We start from the raw sequence: 27,577 nt of genomic DNA on the forward strand, positions 1-27,577 counted from the left end.
AAAGGACCCTAAAGAATAAGAATCACAAAAGTTAGTTTGGTTAAGAAAACCAAATACTTTAGAGCAAAGGTAGACGATGAGATCCTCAAAATATCATAACTATGAAAACATTTAGCATATATTTATATATATGAAGAACAACATTTATTTAGGTTGAAATCAACTGTATATATTCTAGTAGTAGCACTGGAGGGAGGGAGTGCTCTAACATTGATTCGGACTAAAACCAATCATCTTATTGGCAAGGTCGTAATTAACCCTCATCCCTTGCTGCTGTATATTCCCAAGTATTGAGACAGATTGCGTAGTGACAGTAAAAGCCAAACAATTCTTGGCACTATCACCAACACGAAACCAGTAATTTGCAGGCCTCAACGGCAGCGTTTTGCCCCCAGAGAAATCAAGCGACATCGTTGGATAGCCATCTGTGGGGTTTGACGATAGATCATAGCAAGTGTCAAATTTAACTAGACCACCATCGTAGCCGCTCGTGCGAGTCAAGGCTTTAGCGTACTTAACAAACGTATCACGGACCGAGTTATAAACCTCATCTGGCAACGCCGTTATGGTGGTGCCCGAGTCAACTACAATTCCCCCACTTCCATCTTGGCCTATTTGGTAAGCTGATGCGGGAATGGGTACTTGTTCTCCATTAATGGTAATCCCCGTGAGCTCCACGTAGTAAAAAACCTCAATTCTTCGATTGATTATCAAGGGAACGAGGACTGAGTCACCAGGTGGAGCTGAGTTAAACTCAAGAGTCGAGGACTTGCCCGAGTCTCTATCCACGAGACAGTAGGAGAAGGACGTCGCTTGAATTTGAGAAGGAAAGCTTACAGGAGTGCCCCCAAGACCAAGTATCCCAGACGCCCCCCCTCGTTGATTATGGCCGCACCCGATGGCTACTTTATCAACCGAACCTGAACTTCCAAACGACACCGTTTCAGTGGCGAATTCTCCCTCAACAGTGGATCTATCTCCGTAGCTCGTTATAAACATACACGGGTCAGCTTGGCAATTTTGGTTTTCGCCCAGTGAGGCACATTCCTGGGATGCACAGGATAAAAGACTGTAAGATGAAGACCCAGATGGGTCAAAGACCGAACCGGACACGCTAGAACATCCATCGCAGGGTAGGCATTGGAGCCAGTTGATTTGGCTGCCCGTATCCGCTAGCAGGAAGAATTCTTTTACTGGTTGGCCGACCTGAGCTAAGTACCTCCTCCAAATGGAGTCAGCGTAGTTTCCAGGTCCTCCGGTTGGACTTGGGCGTCCGGTTTAACGTCGTGAGGGCGGTTGAAGGTGGAGAGAGCCCGCTCAATTTTGGAGTTGATGAGCTTGGCTCGGGCTCGGTCACTCGCCAGTCGGGAGCGTACGAGGTCGGAGTAGTTGTTGTTTGGCGGCTTTATGATGGATGAATAAGGGTGTAGGGAGAGGGACAAAACGGAGGAGGTCGAGGTGGGCTGAGCTTTTTCTGTTGAGAAGAGCTGAAGTCTTTTGAAAACTGAAGCAGAGACTGCTTGAGGTGAAAATGGACTGAGGGTGAAGGAGAAGAAGAAGAAGAGGATGATGAGGATGTTAATGGAAGGAAATGGCCTTTGAGCTTCTCGAGCCATGTTTGTGGTTTTGGAGCAGAAGAGAAGACAGGAGAGAAGGGATGAGAAGTTTGGAAGGAGCAAGGGTTTATATAGACGTCGATCTGCATGGAGGGCATGTGGTTAATTAAGACATGGCTGCACTCACATTTTATTTATTTATTTAGTTTTTTGTTTAGGATAAGTTCAAATTCAATTACGGTAGAAAACGTTGATCAGACACAACCACACGCTTCTTTCCTGAAGAAATGAAGAGAAAATTAAACTAGCAGTTGCTTAAAGATAGCACGTATAGTAATTCAGATGCTGCGTATATATGGAGAAGCAGTCTGAAAAATGGCCCCTCACAAATATCACCATATTAACCATCCTCTCAACTTTTTAAGAGCGAAGACTTAGAGGAGCGTCCACGACAGTTGGTCCTTCTGGTGGGCATTGGTCACAATAATTATCTAGAAATGTTTTATTCTTTGTAATGTGGAATAACTTTCCTCTACACATGCATATTAATGGCATTGAATATGATGGCAAATTGGAATTGCAGTAGCTAGGGAACAAGAAGGCTTGCAAGGTAGATGGGAAAACGGCAACAGACAACTCAGTTTGATCTTTGATGATGAGCAAATATATATTGGCTCGACTGCAGGGTTATGCCTAATTAGAAATAATTAGGGTTAATATAAAAAAAAACCCACAGAAAATTGCTATCCGCCATGCATGGACTAACTTGGAGGGAGCACCTTCATGCATGGACTAACTTGGATCTCTAGAGGTTCTCCTTCACATTTGACGTGCATAGTGCGCCATTAGGCATTGGGGCGACTAAGCGGTCAACACAAGGCAACATCAAAACAGTTGCGCATTTGGCCCACCAGTACTAGGCAACCAATCAGACTACTCCGGTCTTGATTTATTTTCTTCAGTTTCCATTTCATCTACTTCTCCACTGAACCTCTAGAGAAAGCTCAGTCGTTAACTTTGCTTGTCTGTTCAAATGTCTAACATCAAAATTAGAATTTAAATCAAAACCTTAAAGTGGGAACAAAGTGCCATCTTTTTTTTTCCCAAAAAAAAAAATAAACTAATGACAGTAAATACATCAAAACGTGAAATAGATATAATAGATGGGAGAAATTTCTTTGAAACTCCAAAATGTGATTCTCGAGTAGATTAATGCAAGTCTTATAAATTGATTACATTTTCAATCAATTCAATTTCAGGGTACGGAATTCTAGTGACCCCTATTTATAGGGGGAAGAATGGGGGGAAAACGGTTGCTTGAAATCGAACCGTCCCATTTAATGCTGGTACGGAAATCGAAGAGGTGTGACAACCGAAAGGACGCGGGCGCGGCGTTCCTGTGACAGCACTGTACCAGAGGTGACGTTGGCGGAGTAGTGCGCGGCGCCGGCCTCCCACGTGACAGGGTCAGATTAGGTCTGCCTGACAGTCCTACCTAATCTAGGGGGCTAGTGCAGAGGCCCTGTCCAGGGCCAAACCACGTGGCAGCCCGGCTACGGCCGAGCTGGGCCGCGGCCTCCAGCCCTTCCACGACCGCCTTGGGCCGCCTCGCCGCTAGGGCTCCAAAGGGCTCTGGGAGAGGACCCCGGAAAGACCGGAGGAGATCCCCCATAGGTCGGGATCGGGAGCTATTCCGGGGAAGTCTCGCACCGTGCGGAGGTGGGACTCTCTTGACAAGTATAAATGGTAACTTTCACCACTCTGACATACACTACGCACTCTGACTACACTACCCCCGTGAACCCTACTCACCGGAAAACTAACTTGACCGTCGGAGTGCCCTCGGGGACCACCTCGGGGCCCCTTTTGTGAGATCACTCCTCTCTGTCTTGCAGGCTTGGGACGAGCTCTTCCATCAGCACTCCGAGCTCATCAGGTCAGCTCGGTCAGGGGAAGTTCCGTGCTTCTTCAATGTCCAAACCTGCCAAAAAAGCATTGGACCTCTATTATCCGAGACCAGGCATCCGAAAGTTGAGTTTTGTCTGTTACAAATTACGTAGTTTATACTACTCTTATTACATTTAGCGTAAATTTGTCCCATAATGAGTTGTCCTAGGTCATCAAAGCCTACAAAGACCAGGTCTTTTTTCTTGCCAATTTTAAATTTTTAAGGCCAATTAACAGCAAAACAAAGCATTAAAGATGGAAAAGAAAAAAGAAAAAGTTCCCTTTTATAGTTTTATTAGGTCAAGCCTGGAGTAGGACTAGAAGAAGGAAAACGTTTCTTCCATTACTTCTTCACAACTTAACTCCGATATGTGTACACCAACTCTAACTTGATTGTGGAGACAAATCAAGGGACTTAACCCTGATTCTCCTACTCCTGGTTGCAGGTCATCAGATCGGAAGACCTTACGAGTTCCAGCTCGATCGTGCAACGAGCGCAATCGATAAATCATTACAGTGAAAATGGAGAGGATTTTTCTTGTAGATATACCTCAATTGACATGACCGAATATGTGTGGTTCGTTTTGTTAGAAAAGCTAGCTCAAGGATTAATCCAGCAAAAACAATGAAAGACTCCACATAACTTGCTTTTAAATTAAAATGAAGACAGCAGGGCTGAAACCAATGAGCCTTGTTATGTTCCACACAAGTAATATTTTGCATGCATTTATGTGGATAATGAAGCAGCCAATGGAATGGTTGTACAATTCCCTCCTTGCCAAGTAATTGATTTCCTGATAGTTCCCCCAAACGATGTGGACTATATATCAACAAAGTACATCATATTTACTAATCGAAAGAGGGATTATTTTTCCTATATAATGTATATCTGATCACATATAGATGCATGACTCATGTACGTTTTAAGTTTTACATTTATAACATGTATTTAAATTCATTAATATATGCATACGGCGTCAGTATAAAAAAAATTTATTAAAACAAAATGTTTCTATAAATTTCACGAGTTCATTATCATGTTTTCATGATTAAGTTAACTGATGAAAAAAGGCACTCAATTGATGGAAATTTTAATAAGAAAAGTATTATGAACATGTAAGGCAGAAATCAACGATATGGACATTAAAGCTCTCAATGGAGGAATCTTCATCGATCATATCAGAAAACGAATTATATGAGTCGTGTTTACACTAACTTTGTACCGGTACGGCTTGACATTCCGACGAGTGGACATGGAAAAGAATGTGAACGTCGAGCCAAATAATTTGGGACTCGGGGCACGGACGGTTGCAGGTGCAACCGTCCCTGTCAATTTTAGTCATTATTAACTGCGCGTAACTTTCTTTGTACATCGTGTAACTTTTTTTTCACAGGATGTATTTTCACAACAGATAGTGGTGGGCCCCACATTTGACGCGAAAATCGAGTTATATGATGTAATCTCAGCCGCACAAAATTTTGAGGGCCAATCTTGGCCCTTAACCGTGCAGGGACGGTCATACTGATGACCTTCCCTGCCCCAAATCCAATAATTTGGTGGGGATAACAAACTGATGCGACATCCAAACCTGCCAAAAGCACTGGACCTCTATTACAGTACTATTTCCTCCTCCTCCCTCCCATTCATTTGGTTATACTTTTCATTTTGATATGTTTCAATGACTCATTTTTGAGATGTTTCAAAACAATTGTCATGTTAGAAAAGTCAAAACAACTTTTACACTTTCTTTTCAATATAACCCTTCTTTTCAATCATACATTCAAATATAAAATTTTAATTTGAGGGGTAAAATTGAAAAAAGAAGCATAAACATCACAATCAAACTACTATTCTTAAAAAGTTAGATTCCCCGAACATAACCAAATGAATGGGACGGTGGGAGTATTATCCTTGTCGCCCCAACAATTTCGGAGACCAGGCATCCGAAAGTTGAGTTTTGTTAGTTACAAATTACGTAGTTTATACGACTCTTATTACATTTAGCGTAAATTCGTCCCATAATGAGTTGTCCTAGGTCATCAAAGACTTATTCTTGATTGATTACTTTAGCTAATTATGGATTCTAATGTTAGATAATCAGTTTCTTTGATATTTTTATTTATTTTAATTATACATTTTTTTTATTTTTAATATTAAAAAAACTGAAATTCATAATCCATCAAAAAATTAAATTTTACTAATTCTCATTATTCTCTATAGTCATTTTTTTAATCTTAATCTGATTTTGTAAAATCTGAAACCAAGCAGTATTAGTATGAATTTACAAATATTTTGGTTCCAATTTCTTCGGATGTCTTCTCGAAGGAAGGGACAATATTTTGGTTCAAATCAAATATACTCTCGTACTAGCAATATGAGAGAGTGGTCTTAACATTGATTCGGACTAAAACCAATCACCTTATTGGTAAGGTCGTAAGTGACCCGCATCCCTTGCTGCTGTATGTTCCCAATTATTGACACCCGTTCCGAAGACACCCGTTCCGAACTGCCGGTGAAAGCCAAACAGTGCTTGCCACTGGCATCAACACGAATCAAATAATTTGCAGGCCTCAGCGACAGCGTTTTGCCCCCATAGAATTCAAACGACATCGTTGGATAGCCATCTGTGGGTTCAGATGATAGATCATAGCAAGTGTCAAGTTTAACTGGACCATAGTCGAACCCGCTCGCGGGAGGCAAGGCTCGAGCGTACTTAACAAACGTATCGCGGACAGAGTAATAAACCTGAGTTGGGAACTCAGTTATCGTGGTGCCCGAGTCAACTAAGATTCCCCCGCGTCCATCTTCGCCTATTTGGTAATCTGATGCCGGGATGGATACTTTTTCTCCATTAATAGTGACCCCCGTGAGTTCCACGTAGTAATAAGCCTCAATTCTTGGGTTAATTATCAAGGGAACGACGACTGAGTCACCAGGTGGAGCAGAGTTAAACTCAAGACTCGAGAACGAGTTCGAGTCCATATCCACAAGGCAGTAGGAGAACGACGTCGCTGTAATTTGAGAAGGGAAGCCTACAGGAGTGCCCCCAAGACCAAGTATCCCAGCTGCCCCGCCAAACCCGCCCTGGTTCGTATGCCCGCACCCGATGGCTACTTTGTCAACCGAGCCCGAACTTCCAAACGATACCGTTTCGGTGGCGAATTCGCCCATGCTACTGAAGTTATCTCCGTACGACGCTTTATACGTACACGGGTCAGCTTTGCAATTTTGGTTTTTTCCCAGGGAGGTACACTCCTGCGATGCACAGGATAAAGAACTAAAAGATGAAGACCCGGATGGGTCAAAGATCGGGTCGGATTGTTCGTAGCATGGATCGCAGGGCAGGCATTGGAGCCAGGTGATTTGGCTACCCGTATCTGCTATCAGGTGGAATTCTTTCACGGGTCGGCCCACTCCGATCCGAGCTAAGTACCCTCCCTCAGAATGAGTCAGTGGAGTTTTGAGGTCCTCCGGCTGGACTTGTACATCCGGTTTAACAGCATGACGGCGGTTGAAGGTGGAGACAGCTCGTTCGATGTTGGAGTTGATGAGCTTGGCTCGGGCTCGGTCACTCGCGAGTCGGGAGAGTACCAGGTCAGAGTAGTTGTCGTATGGCAGCTTTATGATGGAGGAATGAGGATGTAGGGAGAGTGACAAGACGGAGGAGGTTGAGCTAGGCTGAGCTTCTTCGGTTGAGAAGAGTTGAAGCCTCTTGAAAGCTGAAGCAGAGACAACTTGAGGTGAAAAAGGACTGAGGGTGAAAGAGAAGAAGGAGAGGACGATGATGAAGATGTTAACGGAAGGAAATGGCCTTTGAGCTTTTCGAGCCATGTACATGTTTGTGGTTTTGGTGATGAGAAGTTTGGGAGATGAAGTTGCGTCCACATTGCTTTGGTTTAGGATACAACTAACGGATCCGGATAAGTTCAAATGTTCGATCACAGTAGAAACTTTGGTCTTTCTTTATTATATATTTTTTGTTTCCAGTATGACTCTGTTCTACCCCTATTTCATTTTTTATTGTATTATTATTTTTTTCTTCACAAAAATCATATTTTAATTCTTTTTTATTTTCTCACGTTCAAATAACCACTAACACATACAAATGTTTTTCAAGATAGATGGGCCAAATGGGACTGAACCATCATCATAGAATAGCCCAATTGAATTGGGAAAATCTAACAAGGACTGAACTGTCATCAGACTAGACGGGTACACCATGCAGTCGTACGAATCTAGAACAAACCTTATATAAAAGCACATTGATGGAAGATAAGATTTGAAACCTTAACCTCCCACCGCACGATTAATGTGGTGGCCAACTCAATATGACTCCAGGGTCACTGTCACTTCTTTTTCCTGTAATCACGGCTTTGTTATCTAAAGTTAAATATGATTGCTAATAATTTTTCATAAAGCATTCTTTAAGGGCTTTAAATGCAAATTCTTTCCCTAAAGAGGTGCGGGACACAAGGATGTGGCTCTTTAAGCTCACAAGTTCAGCCATATGGACCAGGTCCATGTAAAAAGTTTCCTGTGCAATATTCGGGAGGCTTTTGTATAACATAACCAAACTTTTCCTTTTATATGTAAGGAATTTGGAATTTCATTTTTTTTTCCTTTTGTATACAAGCTCTGGCTGTTTATAGAGTTTTTGACCAAAAGATTGTTATTCATAAAAGTTTTGAAATTAAAAAAAAAAGTTTGAGAAAAAGAAACGAAAAAACGCTGTTTGTAGAGTTGTAATCTTCGTGGGAACTTCTTGCCCGAGGATCGTTTATGCTTTCTGCAAAGAAAATTTGGTTAATGACTTGATTTTTCAAGAAAAACTATATACACAATAAAAAGTGCGTGCGATATGATTAAATCAACAAAAACTATCAAGACTTAACATAACTCGATAAATATTTGGATAGACTTGGTCCACCAACAAGGTTATAAATCATGTGACCAAAAACATCGCTACATCACTTTTTTTGTGAAAAGATTGTAAAGTTAAAGGGTAACGTGATTTATTCTTTGTGGAAGATTGTAAAGCAAAAGAGTGATGTGATTTATTTATGTCTACAAGGTCTATTTTCAAGTGGTGGATAGGATCTATACAAGTCTTTGCCAATTTACTTTAAATTAAAATGAAGACAGCAAGCTCTCGAGCTATCAACAATGTTTAGGAACATGGAGTCCTACAAAATGCCAAGGAAAATATTTGGATAGATCCAATCTACTAACAGGGTTGTAGACCATGTGACCATAAACATCGCCACATACCAATGCCTAAAAAACTTTGCCAAATAGCAAATTAGCAATGCCTAAAAAATTTTGTTTGGGCTGAAACCAATCAGCCTTGTTATGTTTCATGAAAGTAGTGTTTTGCTAGCAATTATTTGGGGGCCGAAACAACGAGCCCAACTATAAAATCTTTCATAAAATTTCTTCAAGTTGTCGTGACTAAGAGTCTGTTTCAAATGCAATTTTCTCTAGTTTATATAAAATAGAAAAAAAAAATATTGTAACGATTTGATGTAAATAAAATAAAAAAAGTATCAAAAACTGTGTTCACAAGAAATATTTTAGAGAAAAGTTGGAATCCAAACAAGGCCAAAGTTTTTTTTTTATTATTTTGAAGGAAAGGCCAAAGTAAACTGATAAAAAGAACTCAATTGATGTAACTTTTAATAAGAAAAGCATTATGAACACGATAACGGTACTGTAGCATCTATCCATCAATAATCAGAGAGCAACATTCATCATCAAATCAGAAAAGAATGATATGACCGTGCTTGCACTAACTTTGTACTGGTACTTCTTGACATTCCGACAAGTGGACTTGAAAAAGTAATGTGAACTTCGGGCCAAGTAATCTGAAGGGGATAACGAACTGACGCGATGTCCAAACCAAAAGCGTTGGTCCGCCATGATCCCTGGTGCCCCAACATTTGTCATCTTTCCTTAGTGGTGGATATTTCGATTGGCAAATGTACAATTTGGAATGCCATAATAATCCAAGGGAGTTTATTATCTTTGAAAATTTCCCAAGATTACGATAAATTTAATATCATTCTACCACAATACTTTTTTTTTTTGCGTGTTATGGACCAGAGTGTCCTAATTTGGTGAATGCAAACTCCGCAGATTGAAGATAATTTCTGCAGCAAGAATGATCGCGCAAAGGGTTGTAAGAAGTTGGTAAGCTAACAGTATAATTGGACAGGTTAATTTGTTGTTCATAAATTTTTTTCAATACAGTGTCTCCACGTCTTATATCGAAAAACCTGTCAACTTGATCGGAAGATTTTCTTTGATATATATATATATGTTGATTGTTTTATAGACAAATAAAAAAAAAGGAGAAACAAACTTTTTTCTTTCAAAGTTTTTGTAAGTACAATTTTTTCTCCATCGATAAGAATTATGATAAAGTGAAAGAAATAAAATAAGTACTGTAGGGGGCCAATCTATGAACGCCACGTGTCAGTTTGGATGTGTCAGCATGGCAGCTTGGGCAAGTCAGTTCGGACGTTAGGGGCATCAGCTTAGCTGTGGCCGCCGCCAGTTAGCCAGATGGGCTTAGTGGGCCGCAACCCCCGAGCCTTTAGGAGTTAGCGGGCGAAACCCTAGAAAGACTCCCCCTTGACTATGACTCTAGTCCTATAAGGAAACTATCACCCTAAAGTCTATAAATATAGCACCACAAGACGACACAAGGTAGGCTATCTACGGTATTCTGCATTGCAGTTTTATTCTCCGGCTCTTGTTGACTTGATCGTCGGAGTTATTCCGAGGAACCAAGCCCCGTCATTTCTCCCTTTGCAGGCCGGTCAGTTCGTTCACCTTCTATCAGCTCGGCCGTTCTCAGTCAAATCGGCTCGTAGCAGCTCAGCTCGGATCGCGATTTTTGGCAGTCGCATCAAGTACAAAATTCAGAATCATGAAAGACAAGCTTACATGATGTGCATCACAAAAAGCAAGCTTGCATTTTCATATAAAACAACTTCCATGATGTGCATCTCACATTTTAGATTTTAACGTGTGAAACTTTGACTTCCGACTTTCAATTGCACTTTCTCTTTTTCCAATACTTGTGTAGTAGAAGAACAAAAGCACTACATGATTTATCCTCGATATAACGTGCATGCATTTGTCAATCGTCATCTTGATGGGTGATAATCTTGATTTCCTTTACTAATCAGATATTTACGGAAGTTAAACAAAGACAATCAAATATACTTACTTATTCATGCACGACAACATGGATATTTTTCACTTTGCTCTCTAACATTTTTCCTGTTTCACTTTAACTTCTATTGGACAAAATAACCTTTCTATTATTCTAAATTCTTATTTTTTTTCTCTCTTTTGTATTTTTTCTTTCCCCTTTTCCATCCTTTGTTTTCTCTATCTCTTTCTTCTTTCTTTACTTCTTTCGCTTTTCCACAAGAAGTCTCATCTCAGTGATTGAAGCTAAAAAAGAGAAATTGTAGAGATTTATCTCCTCTTTGAATGATCACAAAATATTCATACCCCTTCCTCAAGACTCTATTTTTTGAACCTTCAATTCTTTTGCTTTTTTTACTCCCTATCCTAGCTTTTCATTTTATTCTCAAGAAACCATCACAAGATAAATTTATGACCTAATTAATGATCATTAATTGCAATTTACAACTCATGGCATCATACGAAAAGATCGAAATGTGGATTTTGGGGAGAAGGGAATTAGGCAGTAGAATGGTGGAGAAGTTATCTACTCATTCAAATGGCAATAAATGGTAACCAATAAGATGAGGTAACTATGTGACGGGTTTGTGCTCCTTAGATAAAATGAACTTTTCAGTTGAGAAGGAGGGAGGAGAAAAGAAAGAAAAAACAGAAAAACAAATAAAGGAGGGGAAAAAAAGGAAAATCAAAATAACAAAAGGTTGATTTTGTCCATTAGAGGGTTAAATGATAAAAATAAAAGTTTAGGGACAGAATGAAAAGCGAGATAAACCTTAAGGGGATTAATTGTAATTAACCCAAATATTAAATTTTTTAGGTTTCACAATCAAGTTGGACCCAGTTGCATGAGTGGTGGGCAGCAAATCACCCAAGCACCCCAATCCGGAAGAAAGAAAATTGACAGCGGAATCTTCTCTCTCTCTCTCTCTCTATCTTTGTGTTAAGTTAGATGGAATGCTCAGAAAATGATAATCAATCAGAGGAAAATAGCTGAAAAATCTCAACGTTCTTTGTCAATTCCATTTAGGGAAGCTAACGCCTAGTACAAGGAGTTTTTTTACGTATCAGTACTAAGTGTACTTTGACTACTTTCATTAATTTCAGAGGAACATGCGACCATCTTGCCACTCTTCCTGATCCACTAAATTAAGCTAAGAGGAACAAAGAAGTATGTGACCTATTTAATTTTTTTGATTTCCCCCTTTGGAAATGGCTGGTGGCTCAGATTTGAAACTGACAATCTTTTCTTTTCTTTTTCTTTTTTGGGTTCGGAAGCAAAAGACTATATAATACAACCTAGCTTAGAGTTTTTTTGTCATAAAACAAGTCTTTAATTTTCTCATTCTTCCTTTCTCGATCTGCTTAAGAAGCTCTAGTGAGATTATTACTACCCATAAAGCCATAAACATTTACTTTATTCTTTTCAAATTTAGTCTCTATCGACCCCATCAAGTCTACATAAATAGTTTCATTCTTTTAAGGGAAGCATAGGAATTTATGTGATTCGAATCTGTGAAAAAAAAAAAGAGAGAGAGAAGAAAAGGAGTGATCAAGGAATCAAGCTCTTACATCAAAATAATGCACTCCCAGAACAACAAAGAAAGCAGGTCCTACTAGTACTGTGCATCATTTAATTGGTTAATGCTTCAAAATCATTTTATTGGTTTTAAATAGTGGAGTGGGATTTAGGGGATGCATCCCCAATAATTCAATCTCTAAATTTTAGGTCCCATTAGTTCACTAAAAATACAGTAGTAGTGAAAGCAACGAAGAAAGGGACAGACATTAGACGAGTCATGTCATATATGAACAGAACAGAAATAGGACGTAAATAAATGGGCAGCCATCCACCTTCGGTGATAACAACACTTGCGTAACCCTCACATGCACAGGTTTGCAGGTTGAAAAATAAGCAATATGACAATAGCTTCTCTCTCTCTCTCTCTCAGCCAAGAAAACATTTTCATAACCCGCAAATTCTTATTCTTAATCAGTCACTCCCTTTATCCTGTCTCTATGTGTAATTTGATAGATTCAATGATTTTTCATATACTGAGAAATGCTCTGCAGATTAATAACCAATCAAGATTTGCCAGTCAGTAAAGAAAATATGCTGTTCTCCTTTTCTGTTCTGTTAATCACAGCTCACTAGATTCTGTTGCAGACAAATTCTGCAACCAAGCATACGAGGCCTCCGGTACCAAGTTCGCATCACTTTTTCAAGTCATTTCGTTCTTTCCTTTTCTTTCTTTTCCCTGCTTTAAAGTGAAATAACCATACCAACTAATCAATGGAGTTTGTCCAATGGTCAGAAAAGAAAAGGGCTATTAGAGTTTTTCCTGCTGTCTCTCCGGTTCAGAGTTTGAATCTTGTGCACGTGGCAATTGAGGTGGAAAGATTATTGTTTTCTTGGCGCCATTCTGGGCGATCAAAAGTTATGGGATATGATCAAAACAGAAAGGTGACACAGACAAAAAGAGTACATTGAATCATTTGCCTTCCACTACAAAGCTATAGTACTGAACAGGTACCTTTGATCAATGATTATAGTGTATGGTGGGAGTATTGGGGAATAATAACGACATCCACATACTCACCAATCTTGCTACAGATTTTGAACATCATAGGAATGTTTGTTTTTAGGTAATGCATCGCTATCAATTCATGTGAACTCTCCCTCACAAACACTAATACAAACATCTCGAAAGAAAAGCTAAATGCATGAATGCAATTCATTGTACCAAGTTGCTGTGGCGTTCACAATAATACAATATTGTGTACAAAAATCTATATATATATATATATATATATATATATATGGTTATCAGAAGTCCTTGTCTTCTTTTTCCATCACTGTCCTGTGTCCATATTAGAGATTAGCAAAGCAGAAGTTGTAGGCCTGGTGGTCACCAGAGTCACCACCAGTAGTTTTGGTAGAGACCCTTGACCTCCCACTAACTGCCACTTTATGTGGCAGACTTAATTAGCTTTCTTACTCACATTGAGTCCCCCTCCCTTTCTTCTAGATTAGGTTAAATTAGGTTATAAGAATTCTACCATTGGAAAAAAAAAATAAAAAATGGCATAATCGCACTAGTCTTTGATGTGTCACAGAATCTATTACAAGGATGGAGAATTATAATAATAATAATAATGGCACAATCTCAAAGTTGAGGGAAAGCTTTATTATTATTTTTTCTTCCATTTTGATTCTTTTGCTTAAGAGGTCCGAAATCTCAACAGTGCATTAGTAATTTTTATGAGCACGAGGGAAAAGAGATTTTTCAAGTAGCATGAAGATTACGGTAAGCTTAGGCCAAAACAAGTGAATGGTGTAAATGTTGGGAATCTATTCTCATGTGTATTCTTTCTCTAATTTGAACAACAAAAGCAATTTCTCTTCTGCAATCAAATTTTAGATCTTTTGTGCATTTGCAAATCAAGCAACTACTACTGAGGCGAGGAACTACAAAATTTATAACTTGCAGTATTAATTTCATAGGTGGAAATGGTGGGACCATTTCCATCCACCACTGGTCCATCAACATTTACACACAATTAATGTCCACCCATACTAACAATTAAAGTATGTATACTCCTCCCCACTCCTCACAGTTTCCAACTTTAATTCTGGAAAGCTTTTTCTTTTTTTTTTTGGGTAAACCTTAAATCTGCAATTACCAGCTTATAATTACGATTGAAATTTAAACACTAAATATTTGCACCAAATGTGCTACTAACATTTATTGGGGCTAAAACCAAACTGCCTGTTAGCCAGGTCGAAACTGACACGTGTCCCTTGCTGCTGCACATTACCGATAATAGACAGTGAAGTCGTCGGAGCAAATGCCAAACAAAATTTCCCCCGCCCATCAACCGGCACCAAGTAATTACTCGGCTTCAATAACAGCCTCTTCCCACTGGCAAGCAAAAACGACACCGTTGGAACCCTTACCGAACCGCCGACATGAAAAATCATAACACGTGTCGAACAAAGAGAACCCACTGGACGAAGGCAAATCTGATGCGTACTTCTTAAACGCATCGCGCAGCGCGTTATACGCCTGTGTATTCAACCGAGTCACAGCCGTTCCCGAGTCAACTATAATTCCTCCGCGCCCATTTCCGTCCACCTGGAAAACCGACGCCGGAATAGATAGGGTCTCGCCGCCGACATTTATTCCGACCATGTCCACGTAATAAAATAGATCAAGTTTCGGGTTTCTAACCATCGAAGCAAAGACTGAGTCACCGGGTGGGGCTGAGTTAAAATCCAGAGTCGAAGACGAGCTGGAGTCGCGGTTCACTAAACAGTAAGAAAACGACGTCGCTCTCAGTCGGCCAGGCAATGATAAAGGGGCTCGAGCCAGTCCAACTAAGCCAGCCGCGCCGACAAACAAGCCCACATTATCATGCCCGCATCCGATGGGTACGTCGCTGACCGAACCCGTGTTCCCAAACGACACCGTATCAGTAGCTAAATCCCCCATCGTGTAGGACCCATCCCCGTAATTAATCTGATAAATACACTTCCCACCACTACACCCTGAAATCTGGAGCTCCGAGCATTCCTGGGCAGAGCAAGAAACGGTTCGGTAAGTCGATGACGAACTCGGGTCGAATATTGGGTCGGTTTGTTGGTAGCAGTCGGCGCAGGGCTGGCATTGGAGCCAGCTGAGGTCGCTTCCGGTGTCGATAACCATGTAGTATGATCTACCGGGTCGACCCACGCCCATACGGGCAAAGTACTCTCCGCTTCCCTGACTTACCCCGGAAGTTAACGGCGTCTCCAGGTCCTCCGGTTGGATGGCGGTCGGAACCGGTTTGAGGTCCGCTTGGGTGTAGCCGGAGAGAGCGAACTCGAGCTTGGAGTTGAGAGAGTTAACTTGGGCCGAGTCACGGGCGATACGGGCGCGCGTGAGGGAAGAATAATCTTTGTGCTGCGGATTTTTCACGGAAGCCCTTGGGTGCAGTGAAAATGAGAGAACCGAAGAGTTATGTTGTGCGGTGGCAGTGATGGTAGGCTTAGCTTCTTCTTCCTGCTGGGCTTGTTGAGTGAAAACTTGATGGGTTTTTTGGATAACGGCTGAAACATCAAAAATTTGGTAGCTGTTGTGTTGATGATCACGAATGGAATTCGATACAGAGGTAAAGGAAAGCAAGAAAGCGAGAACTAAGAAGAAGGAGAGAATGGGGCTTGGAGTTTGAGCCATGTAGTCGTCGTTGTTGTGTTCTTGATAGGTTCAGAGGAGTGAGTTAAAGTGAGAGCTGGGAATGGGGCTTAAGTAAAGGACGTAAGGCAAAGGAGGGGTAGGGAAAGGAGGGGGGAGGGTTGGGGGGTCCTCAGGTCAGGGTTGTTTCCTGTTGAGGATGAGAACAAGAGGAGCATTTAAAGTTTGAAAGAAGCATGAAACCGCTCTCTAAAGTTAATCCTCTTGACATTTTCCTTTTTCTTTTCTTTTTCAGGAGTTTGGGTATTGGTGGTAATGCATGAATTGGGATTGGTTAACGCAATGGATTAATTTTCATTCATTTTTCGACCTTGATTATAATAGTATTTTAGCTTTCGAGTTTGGATGTTTGATTAGGAAATCAACTTGTTGATTTAAAGTGTGGCTAGTACGAGATCTAACTGTTTGAATAGGGTATTATTTGAAATAATTACTCTAATATTTTTTGTGATGTGATGTATGTGAGATAAAAAAGTGGTTGAAAATATAAAAAAATATGTAAAAAAATATGTTTATGATGCAAGCGAAATATTATTTGAAATAATTTCACTATCTAGACAAACCATTTGTTAATGAAGCCTCGTGCAAAGCTTGTCTTCTTGTTCTTTCGTGATTTCTTGGCAATCCCTTCTTTTTGTTTGCCTGGTTTTTTATTTGTGCTGCAGAGAAACTCCAGAGTCGAAACTCCTGTTTTATTTACATTCCATCTTTTTGAGCTATTCACAGTCTTTCTACTTGATGCTCTTATCTTTTTTCTTGTCGGTTGAGTGCAAAGATGGTTGGTGCAAGTGATCTCTCTTCCCTCTGTCTATCTTTAATTTATCTTCTTCTTGTTATAAATGATGGTGATGCTTGACGGCTCTTTGCGTGGTGGTGGTGGTGAGTTCTCTGAAGCCACGAGAGATTTTAGTGAATGTGCAATTTGCCCCTAGAGCAATGGTTCATTTAGTTTTGGAGGAAGGAAACTGACTCTCTAACTACTTTTGTTTCATTATATATTTGAGGTAGATGGATCCACCTGTATAGGGCCTGCAAGATTGGTAGTTTTGGAAGTGAATTGCTGTACTGCAGTTAATGTAGTTAATGTTGCTGACTCTTTTGTGCTGTAAGAACTCTCATCAGGGCACCCCATGAACTGCGAGTAATGATGCCGATTTGTTTGATTAGTGATGCACAATTGCAGCACACGCAGGTGAAGACTTGAGACCTCACATACCAAATGGATAATTCGATGATAAGTTATGGTACCTAATAGATCAATGTTCTTATCGTTCACGTTCCAAGTTTACTTGGAAACTCATGTGCAATCAAACTCTGAAGAAAAAGACAATCATGTTCATAAGTTTTCCAATTTATGTTCTGATAGATCATCCCCTTTTAATGGCATCGGATGAGAATCAAAGTGCTACCTTATCTTCGTAGTTTTTTTATGCATTAGAAAAGGGATAATTGCACAAACCTCCCTTGATGTTTCTAAAATTTTCACTTGGCACCCTTTAATTCAAAAAAATCATTTGTCTTCCCTATTTTTAACTTTTTGTAACAGTGACAACCTATTATGAAACATAATATTTAAAAACTCATCTTTTGGATAGCGGAGATATTTTCATTCCAAATGTGCCCTTTGTTGGCTTACTCTTTTTTTTTTTTCAAAATTGAAAGCATGTAATAAAAAGCTAAAAATAAAACAAACGGTACAAATGTGTAAATGTTGATTGATACAGTATAATCTTAGATATTTTAATGTACCAAAAATTTATTTTAATATTATATTCAAAGTGTATTCAAGTCAAAAAGGACTATTCCTTTATTATAAAGTGCTTTTGGTTAATTTGAGGAGCTTTTCAAAATTTTAAATTTTTTTAAAATTTTCTAAATTCCTTGTCCAGATTGATGACTTGTAAATCATAAAAAAGGCAAAATATTTATGTTCACAAACTCATTTGAGGTTTTCTCAGAGATCACAAATTATTGTTTTTAATTCAAAAGTGTTTATGGATGAAATTAAGGATTTAAGAATTGTGTACAATTTTTTTTGAATTTTATAATTCTTTGACCAGATCAATGGCTTGAAAACTTGAATAAGATAAAATTCTTAACTATAAATTTAAAAACATATTTGAGGTGTTTTCAAGGTGAAAATTGCTATTATTTTCATTGTACAATTCTTAGGCAACTTTTGTGAATTTTCCAAATTACTTAGATTTTTAAATTTTTAGTATATTTCTTGTTAACACGAAAATTATTAATAGGTCTTTCAACCTTGTTAACACTTTGCAATTCCTAATTAAAAAATCACATCGCCCAAGTGTTCAAAAGTTAAGAGATTAACTGGTTTTGTTATGTCAACAAAATGGTTCACAAGAGGAGGGCAATACTGAAATGAAATTATATTATCTACCTACAAATGAGTTTTTTTTAATAATATATTTGAAATGGGTTGGCAATGTTACAAAAAAGTTAAAAATAAGGAAGGCAAGTGATTTTTTAAAGTTTAAAGGTGCTAAGTGAAATTGCCACAAACCTCAAGGGAGATTTCTGAAATTATTCCTGTAAAAAAATTACGTCTGGGTAAGGTTAACCTTGCATTTGCGGAGACCAGTAAGTACTGAATTTAGTGAGATCTCAAGTTGCCTGAAGGATGGACTATCATTGGCAATCGGCAAATAATGCAGTATGGCAGGGCAGTTGGCTGTGTTCAGAGCATTGCTGCGAAGTAAATTGAAACGAAGGGAAAACCTTATACGCAGTAACGCAGGCAAGAAAGTCATTATCCGTATGAACAATATAATCCAAAAAAGAAAAAGCAAAAAAGAGTTAATCCATTTTATATTTTTTCTCCAGAAAAAATATTAACCTAAGAGATTATTGTCAAGTCATCACATATATATATATATATGTATATTTTGGGGAAGATGTTGCATTTTTCCTGTTTCTCTTGCAACACTTGCCTATCTAAGGAAGAGCCACGTATTCTTATATGTCATGCTCCCATCATAATCAAGAAAGTGATTATTCATATCAACAATAGAATCTAAAAAAAAATGAAAAAGAGTTAATTCTCTTTATATTTTTCTTCAAAAAAATATTAACCTAACATATTATTATCAAGCTATGTCCTCGTGTGCGTGTGTGTATATATTTTTTTGGGAAGATGTTGCATTTTTTATGTTCCTCTTACAACACTTACCTATCTAAAGGAAGAGCCACATGTTCTTATTTGTCCAACTTCGACCATAGCCAAGAAAGGGATTATATTATTTGATATATTATTACTATAGCATTTTTTGTGATGTGATGTATGTGAGATAAAAAGATGATTGAAAATATAAAAATGTGGGTTGAAAAATGTGTTTATGATGCAAGCAATTTGAGATATTTTTGCTATCCAAACACTCCCATATAATCCGAAAAAGAAAAAACAAAAAAAAGTTAGTTCTTTTTTTCTTTTATTATCCAACCATGTCCTTGCATTATATATATATATATATATATATGTGTGTGTGTTGCATTTTTTCTGTTCCACTTTACCACACTTGCCAATCTAAGGAAGAGCCACGTGTTCTTGTTTGTCCAGCTTTGACCAGAGCCAAGAATGCTCAAAACCAATTTTAAAGCAGAAGAAGACGGAAGGGTTTTTAACTATTAAGAATATTGACTTGCATTGGAAAGAAAATGAAGTTGCTTAGATGTTGGAATCAGAGCATGACCATTAGTGCATTTTTAGTTGTTGGGGGAAATAGCTTTTAGCTTTCCAAGGCTGCACTTGCACCAAATCATTTCAGACTTTTATTAAATTTAACACGCAGAAATTCAATCCCTCTTTCACTAAGTACTCCTGGAAGACAGCAACAAATCACCCCAAGTTTTAAAATGTCTGCGACCGTAATGTTGCTACACGACCCCCGTACGGAGGATATTATAATCCCCACTAGTTGGCCTGTCAACGGGTCGGGTCCGGGTCGAAATTCATTATCCCGAACCCGGATCCGGCATACAAAATCGAACCCGAATCCGACCCGTTTATCCAACGGGTCTTTTACTCCATATTCCGGATCCGGATCCCACGGGTCTCTGATTCGGGTCGGATCTACCCGAAAAAAATTTATCAAATTTTACAATTTCTAATAAAAATGAGAAAAAAAATATATTTATACATTAATTTCTAACTAATACAAAAAAAAAACCAAATAAGAAAAGAAATCAAATTGACTTTACTCAAATACATCACCCTAATCAAATTATATTGATGAATATACATATTTTAAAGGGATAATTGCAGAAACCTCCCCTGAGGTTTCTGACATTTACACTGACGTCCCCTGTAGTTTGAAAAATTACACTGACCTCCCCTGAGGTTACTAATCCTTTGCAAATTCAGTCCAAACGATTAAAATATTGTTTTAGGGAGTGAAATTAGAATTTTGTACCAAATTTGTCCTTTGTACTACATGTCCAATGAATGGCAAAGTACTACAAATCAATTAACAATTAATAAACTTTAAGGAGTATAGTTTATAGGCAAATACGCATTGCCTATTTAAAGTACCGGCTCTTTATGGGTATTTTATTTCAAACATTTAATTTAATACAAATACTTACACTCAATTACAGATTTGTATTTACTTTCAAATATTTCATTTTTGTTAAATACAAAAACTACCAATCTCTCTTCCGTAAAAATATTAATATAACACTTTTTCAATTTTAGTTACAAACATTTATGTATTTAACATAAATTAAATGATTCAGAATAAAATACCCATAAAGAGCCAATACTTTACTCATGTAATGGATGAAAGCCATAAAGAATTAATACTTTATGGGCCATTTTTTTTTAAAAAAATATTTAATTTATATTAAATAAATAACCTACCGATTTCCTTTTTGCAAGAATATTACTGTAACACTTTTTGAATTTTACTTACAAACATTGATATATTTATCATAAATTAAATATTTGAAAGTAAAATACCCGTAAAAAGCCGGTACTTTAAATGAGTAATGCGTGTTTGCCCATAAAGAGTCGGTAACTATTTAAAGTACCAGTTCTTTACGGTATTTTACTTTCAAACATTTAATTTAATACAAATATTTGTGCTCAAATACAGATTTGTATTTACTTTCAAATATTTAATTTTTGTTAAATACAAAACCTACTAATCTCTCTTCCGTAAAAATATTAATATAACACTTTTTCAATTTTAGTTACAAACATTTATGTATTTAACATAAATTAAATGATTCAAAATAAAATGCACATAAAGAGCGAATACTTTACTCATGTAATGGATGAAAGCCATAAAAAATTAATACTTTATGGACCATTGTTTTTTTAAAAAAAAAAATTAATTTATATTAAATAAATAACCTACCGATTTCCTTTTAGCAAGAATATTACTGTAACACTTTTTGAATTTTACTTACAAATATTGATATATTTATCATAAATTTAATGTTTGAAAATAAAATACCCGTAAAGAGCCGGTACTTTAAATGAGTAATGCGTGTTTACTCATAAATTATACTCCTTAAAGTTTATTAATTGTTAATTGATTTATAGTACTTTATCATTCATTGGACATGTAGCACAAAGGACAAATCTGGTACAAAATTCTAATTTCACTCCCTAAAGTAATATTTTAATCGTTTGGACTAAATTTGCAAAAGATTAGTAACCTCAGGGGAGATCAGTGTAATTTTTCAAACCACATGGGATGTTAGTGCAAATGTCAGAAATCTCATGGGAGGTTTATGCAATTATCCCTATTTTAAATTATTAATCCATTTATATTCGGATCCGAGTCTAATACGGGTCGGAATACTATATTCCGTATCCGATCCATTTTTTTTGTTTAACAAAACGGATCCTGATCCGGATCCGAGTAACGGAATTAAATCCCTACCCATACCCGCAATAATTTCACGGATCCGAACCCGGACCGTTAACAGGCCTACCCACTAGGCAACGTAATTGTACAACATTCGCAACGTCCGTGAGCGGTACAGTATATATATATATTACATTGTTTGGGCACCTATAGAGCAGGATATTAAAACCAAGCAACCCATACCGTCAGCAAACTAATCAAAGTGAAGTCAGCTCCATGAATTTCTGTCTAATGTGATAATTGTCCGCACCAGTCAAGTACTTTTACGGGCATTTTCTTTGAACATAAGAAGCTCCATGTTCCTCGAACCTGTTAATCAAGAGACAAAACGGACTGAATATGGGGAGAAAAAAGGAGAAAAGTTGAATATTGAAAGGTGGAGTGGATGTAAAAGCCTACTCAGACTTTGAAAACCACATTTGCTGAAAGGATCCAAGCGACACCAATATACTCCCACCTATCCAAACACTGAATGCGACGAGTTAGTCAACGCGTAGGATGCTAACATGAATGCAAAGAAATATCCTCTTCAAGTTCAATCATAAAACAGAAGCAATTTGGTCTAAACATGCAGCTTTGGAGGAAGCACTGAGGCAAGGAATACAGGAATGAAACAAAAGCATATCTGCCAGTTACCAACATGATTTACCCTCTCCATATGGCGAATTCCTAAGTGACACGTAACATCAATGCTGTAACCTAATGGCTTTTCTATTGAGCCGCCTCCCAAAGAGATGCCGATTTATATAACAGTTCACAATGTTCAACCTGAAAATTTGGTTCTTGAAGAAATGAAAATAACATGGGAAGGAAAGGACAACAGCAATCTACATCCACCCATCTACACATGCAGAAGATAGAACACATTGATTTCCATTTTTCATTTTTTTTTAAAAAAAATTTTTCCCATCAAGCAAGTTAGTCTACATGAATCTCCTTTCTGTTGCATTTCCACTTGCCAAAACTTTCACTCTAGCAGCTTGAGGAGATTCCTGCAAACGGTAGACCCAGACATAAGAAAAATGTCAAGCATTAACTAAAACCACTGGACAAACTTGAATCATCACGTTGCAATAAGCTGTGCATTCTCTCAACATTAAGCATTTGATGTCAGAAATAACTAGATAGCCACATATCTGATCTTTTCTTCCTTCCCTTTCTTTCATCTTTTCCTTCATCACACAACTTTGGGCTTCTGAGTTTCCTTTTTATTTTCCCTCTCCTCTTTTGGGGAGAGTACCAGAACAAGGACTTCTTTTTCTTTTAAATACAGAAATTTGACTGAAAAAAACCTACCTCTAGCAAGTCTTTCTCCAGACGTTCCTTTAACTGTTGCATGGATGCAGTGCCACCAGCAAGCTGTGTAAGGTTGAAATCAAATCAGATACTATATGATCCACTCTTCTAAGTACAAGATATGTTTCCTAAAGACAACACAAAAGGTAACTATGCAAATACAATGATCTGGGGGACAGAACAGAAACTTGAGTGGAAGACATCATCTTTTAAGAGTCATTGAGCTAAAACAAGCTTAAAAAGAAGTTAGCAAAACCTAAATATAACAGCAGGAATCCTTGATGTGCATCTGCACTGAAAAAAGGACAAAAAATAATATCCAACTACTATAGGAATATCATCAGAGTGAAAAAGTAGGAATTAAGTAAGATGTCTGAGTTCGTGGAGAGAGGCAAATTTATTGGGACACAGCCAATTATGCATAAATACTATGAAGAGAATATATGGGAAGCTGGAAATCCAAGGAAAAAGGGGAACAGCTGCAAGATGAAGCACTACATACAAGGTTTACCTCACTAAAATTGCAGAGATTTTTGATAACCAACAGGGGAAAAAATAATTTATTGTCGACAGAAAAAAAAAAGTCTAGATAACAGCCTTATACATTTTGGTGTAATTAAGGTACTTATTCACATTGAAGGGTTGAAAATTTACCAGTATACTGCTGAAGAGTTCTCTCCTAATATCCACATCACACTTATTTATGCTCTCCAAGACCTGAAGAATTTTAGAAGGATATATTGTAAAAGTAAAAAGAGAATAATGGTAGCTAGATCCCCAGCTCATGGATAAAAGTGCAAAATGACAGGATTTACCATTTGTGGCAGTCCACGAACAGAAGGAGCAGTCTCGGCAAAATTCTCCATACCAGGAATAGTCTGACAGATTAGATCATGTCAGTAAATGGAATTTCAAATCAAACCAAAAGCAATCAAGAGAATTCAAAATGGATCATTTGTCAAAAAAACTCATCAGCATCATTTGTCAAAATGCATCATTTGTTTCTCTAGTTATTTGATAATTTGAACCAAGACAGTAGATTAGTTAATCTAAACTCATCAGCATAAAGGTCTCTAAAAGTAGCCCATGCAATGAGGCATATGTTTAGGCAATTCCAGTCAGTACTAAACAAGTCTAATATAGCAGCAAACCTCATCGCTTCTTGTCTTTATAAGCAAGATTTATTGGACAATGAATGTTCCAACAAATGATGAGAAAGACCTCCTAAAGGCTAGAGCAGGAAACTGCCACAAGCACTTACTTATACTTTGCTAGATGTGCATTTTCAGACCATCTTTATTTTCCAATGGCAATTAATAAGGTCCTAAATGCCTGGCGAAGAAAAGGATATCCATGTTGAGCCAAAAAATTTGAGCTATGATTCTCCAAACCGTGCATGGTTTAAGAGATCTGCATACTTAAGAATTGTTGTTTAGACAGCCACATGGAATACCACCATCTCCTTTCTTATGTCTCTCAAAATAATGGGAAATGGAAGAAAAGTACTTACATCTCAAATGACTGAAATCTCAAAAGAAGAGAGACAAAAATAACCAGAGCTTACCTTGCAAAGACAGACTTATCCACCCATACCCCCCAAAATTATATGAGAAAAATTTAACTTATAAATCAAGCATCACCACTATATTAGAAAATTAGTAACACTAATCTTTTGGAGCAAGAAGCAAAAGGACCTTCCAGGTCACATGTATGAGAGATGTCATGCAAGTAATAAAACATATAGGCATATAAAGGACTAAAGAAGGATCCATTGCGGGATTCTGAATTTTTTATTATCATCTCACTTTTCTCTCTGTTGTTGAGAATTAGCACATGGCTCAGCAAGCAGCATGGGATGCTCCTTAGGATCAATCAAGAGGCATTCCCTACAAATGACAAAGCAAGTGATAGTATGAATTATGAATTATAATATTCATTGAATGGTAGAGATGGCTGTACCATTCAAAAACAATGCGGAGATGCACAACTAAGAGAAAAAGGGAAAAACACATTTTTCCACAAGCAGTGCATGACAATGGAAAGGATGGGATGTATTTATCCATCGCTGAAGACTATACACCAGCACATAAAAGCTCCCCTTTTCTCCTGTCTTCTAGTAAATCTAAATGAATTCTAGAATAGGAAAACAATTATTCCACTAAAGTGGTATCAGTCTGACGATGAGAAGAAGTACAAGATTAGTTACATATGTTATCTAGGACCTCCAAGATGAGAATCAAAATATTAAAGATTTGAACAGAGCTGGATGTGTTGAAATTATTTAAGTTGAATTGGCTATTACTCCCCGCCAATATGCTATTCATAAATTTTCCCTATTGCTAAGGTCTGATCCATTTAGTAAGCAAACCATTGTTGCATCCCTTGTAACTACTAAGCAGGTGATGCAGCACAGAGATTCCATATGCTTAGAATACAATTTGAACCAAGATGAATATGCAAATTTGATTACTTGAAGGCATGATCCCATATGCTTTCAACAATTTCCCAATCAGCAACTATCCCATCCTTAATTGGAGATAGGACCTGAGAAAATAGAATATCACAAGCTCAATAAGAAAAGAGGTTGAACGTGCAAGCCAAAACCTATCTAAAAGATGTTCTTCTGACTGACCTCCACGTGATCCCGGCGGAATCCCAAGGCCTGGGATCCTACGTATAACTTTCGCTTAGCCTTGGATTTAGAATCTGGAACAGATCCAGAATTCTTGTCTGGATTATCCGGCTCATCAACTTCCATTTGATCAATTGATCCAATAACCTTATACAATACAAATCTTATGTCAGCTGTTTACTGTGCACCCATTAGACGCTACATTCACCAGTATGTTTTAGAAGCATCAGTTATCCTGTATTTAATCTCCATCAAGCTTCACGTTCACGATAAAGATAAGTCTTCTTTAAGATTCTAGAACCAATGTAACAACCTGATAAATGATCAAATAGTTGATGCACCATTTTACCAAAACAAGACCCTTTTCCTTCAAAGACCCCTCGTGTAGCAATATGGTGAATATCAGAAAAGTGAAGTCCATAATTCTGCCCTATGTTCGACATTTAAACCTTCAATCTTTAGTATAGATCCCCTTGCAATCTATAACAAGTTGGCACTTCAATTTTCCTTCCATGCATAAAATCCATTTTATTCAACTGCCTTGTCAAAAAAATTCTCCTTAAAGAGCCAAAAGAAAGTAAATTGAAGAAAAATTAGCACTATCCACAATGGCAAAAGTAAAACAACACAACACCTTAATCCCCCTGTATATGTTCACAATCAACTTCTTAGGTTGGTCTGTCCTATGGTTAGTTCTTTTTTCTTAAACTGTAGGTTCAGTTCCTTGTAACCATGATTCGACGTTCCAACCTTTAAAATCTCCCAGTGTAAGAAGTTCACATCCAACAAACGAGGACCAAAAGAAAAAGAAGAACGATGACTATCAAAATCAAACTTTAATGGTTACATTAAGAAGAAACTCGAATGAGATTAACATAAATCAGGTGCAAAAGAAGGTAAAACAAAAAATTCGAACTTGGAGAAAAATTCAGCTCCAGAACAGTAAAATTCTAGCCACATTGCAAAATCATGATAATAAATGCAGTAAATTCGCGAATATATTGAGCTGAAATAGACTACTAGCAATGGCTTACCGAAGGAAAGACGGCTTTCGGAGCATCTTCGCCGGCATAACCAGCTTTGCAAGTGTGTGAGCCTAAGTCCACCACTATAGCTGATACCTCATCTTTTTTTTTTTTCATACATAGTAGAGAAAAATGCACATAAATAAAACAAATTTAAACTGGTACATAGTGAAGTCAGTGCTAGCGAGTGCCTGAGCCTGTAAGTGTGTGTTCTACGTGAGTGAGAAAGATAGAACGATACTACCTCCGTCATACATGGTTGCAGGGCTAAATTGGGCGGAGTTCCGATTTGATTGGGGAGTTTGGTCTTTGGTTTCTTTGCTTTCCGAGCTTCGTACTCTGCTGCGAGGGGGGGCTTTGGTTGGGGTTTTAAAAATAATCGGGCCGTAGAACAATAGCGAGTCTTCTTTCGGCCGGTCGGGTCAGTAACGGGTCGGGTCAGGTGTGTTTAATTTTGAGGATTTTTTTTAGTGGCAAGGAATTGGGTGATGAATTCCTTTTTTTTTTTTTTTTTTACCCATAAAGAGAATTTTTTTTTTCCAAAAGTAAAAATGTTTTTGGGTTACCTATTTTAGAATTTTAACTATAAGCAACAAAATAACAATTATATGAGTACGACCCCATTAATATGGTATTGGTAGAATGACCTCATTCTTCTTACATAGTGTCTTCTTTTCCTTCTCTCCTAAACTCCCAAACCAAGCCATACTTTTCTCTCTCCTTTTGGGCTGGGCTAAAATTAAATTTTAGGAGTAAATCTTTGAGATCCAAGAATAACAAGTT

The 27,577-nt window shown here is 37.8% G+C and overlaps 3 protein-coding genes and 1 pseudogene across 3 annotated transcripts; all 4 read right to left on the reverse strand.

Moving 5' to 3' along the window:
- Positions 1-204: 204 nt before the first annotated feature.
- LOC113768871 (protein ASPARTIC PROTEASE IN GUARD CELL 1-like) lies at positions 205-1,616 on the reverse strand. The gene is made up of 2 exons (XM_027313379.1): positions 1,377-1,616; positions 205-1,047 (listed from the first exon to the last, which is right to left on the reverse strand). The coding sequence occupies exons 1-2, from the start codon at positions 1,614-1,616 to the stop codon at positions 205-207; spliced, it is 1,083 nt and encodes a 360-aa protein (XP_027169180.1).
- Positions 1,617-2,309: 693 nt separating this feature from the next.
- Positions 2,310-7,452, reverse strand: LOC113768460 (protein ASPARTIC PROTEASE IN GUARD CELL 1-like). The gene is made up of 2 exons (XM_027312822.1): positions 5,898-7,452; positions 2,310-2,581 (listed from the first exon to the last, which is right to left on the reverse strand). The coding sequence occupies exons 1-2, from the start codon at positions 7,339-7,341 to the stop codon at positions 2,568-2,570; spliced, it is 1,458 nt and encodes a 485-aa protein (XP_027168623.1). The 5' UTR covers positions 7,342-7,452; the 3' UTR covers positions 2,310-2,567.
- Positions 7,453-14,186: 6,734 nt separating this feature from the next.
- On the reverse strand, positions 14,187-16,070 carry LOC113768110 (annotated as a pseudogene).
- A 5,923-nt stretch (positions 16,071-21,993) lies between these two features.
- Positions 21,994-27,051, reverse strand: LOC113768872 (actin-related protein 4). Its single transcript, XM_027313380.1, has 13 exons — positions 27,039-27,051; positions 26,804-26,895; positions 25,770-25,916; positions 25,608-25,681; positions 24,943-25,023; positions 24,529-24,547; positions 23,953-24,015; positions 23,792-23,854; positions 23,138-23,200; positions 22,769-22,833; positions 22,482-22,609; positions 22,241-22,309; positions 21,994-22,150 (listed from the first exon to the last, which is right to left on the reverse strand). Exons 1-11 carry the CDS (start codon positions 27,049-27,051, stop codon positions 22,528-22,530), a joined length of 762 nt encoding a protein of 253 aa, XP_027169181.1. The 3' UTR covers positions 21,994-22,150; positions 22,241-22,309; positions 22,482-22,527.
- Positions 27,052-27,577: the final 526 nt, after the last annotated feature.

Source organism: Coffea eugenioides, chromosome 4 (assembly GCF_003713205.1).
Source record: "Coffea eugenioides isolate CCC68of chromosome 4, Ceug_1.0, whole genome shotgun sequence".
NCBI classification, from domain to species: Eukaryota; Viridiplantae; Streptophyta; class Magnoliopsida; order Gentianales; family Rubiaceae; genus Coffea; species Coffea eugenioides.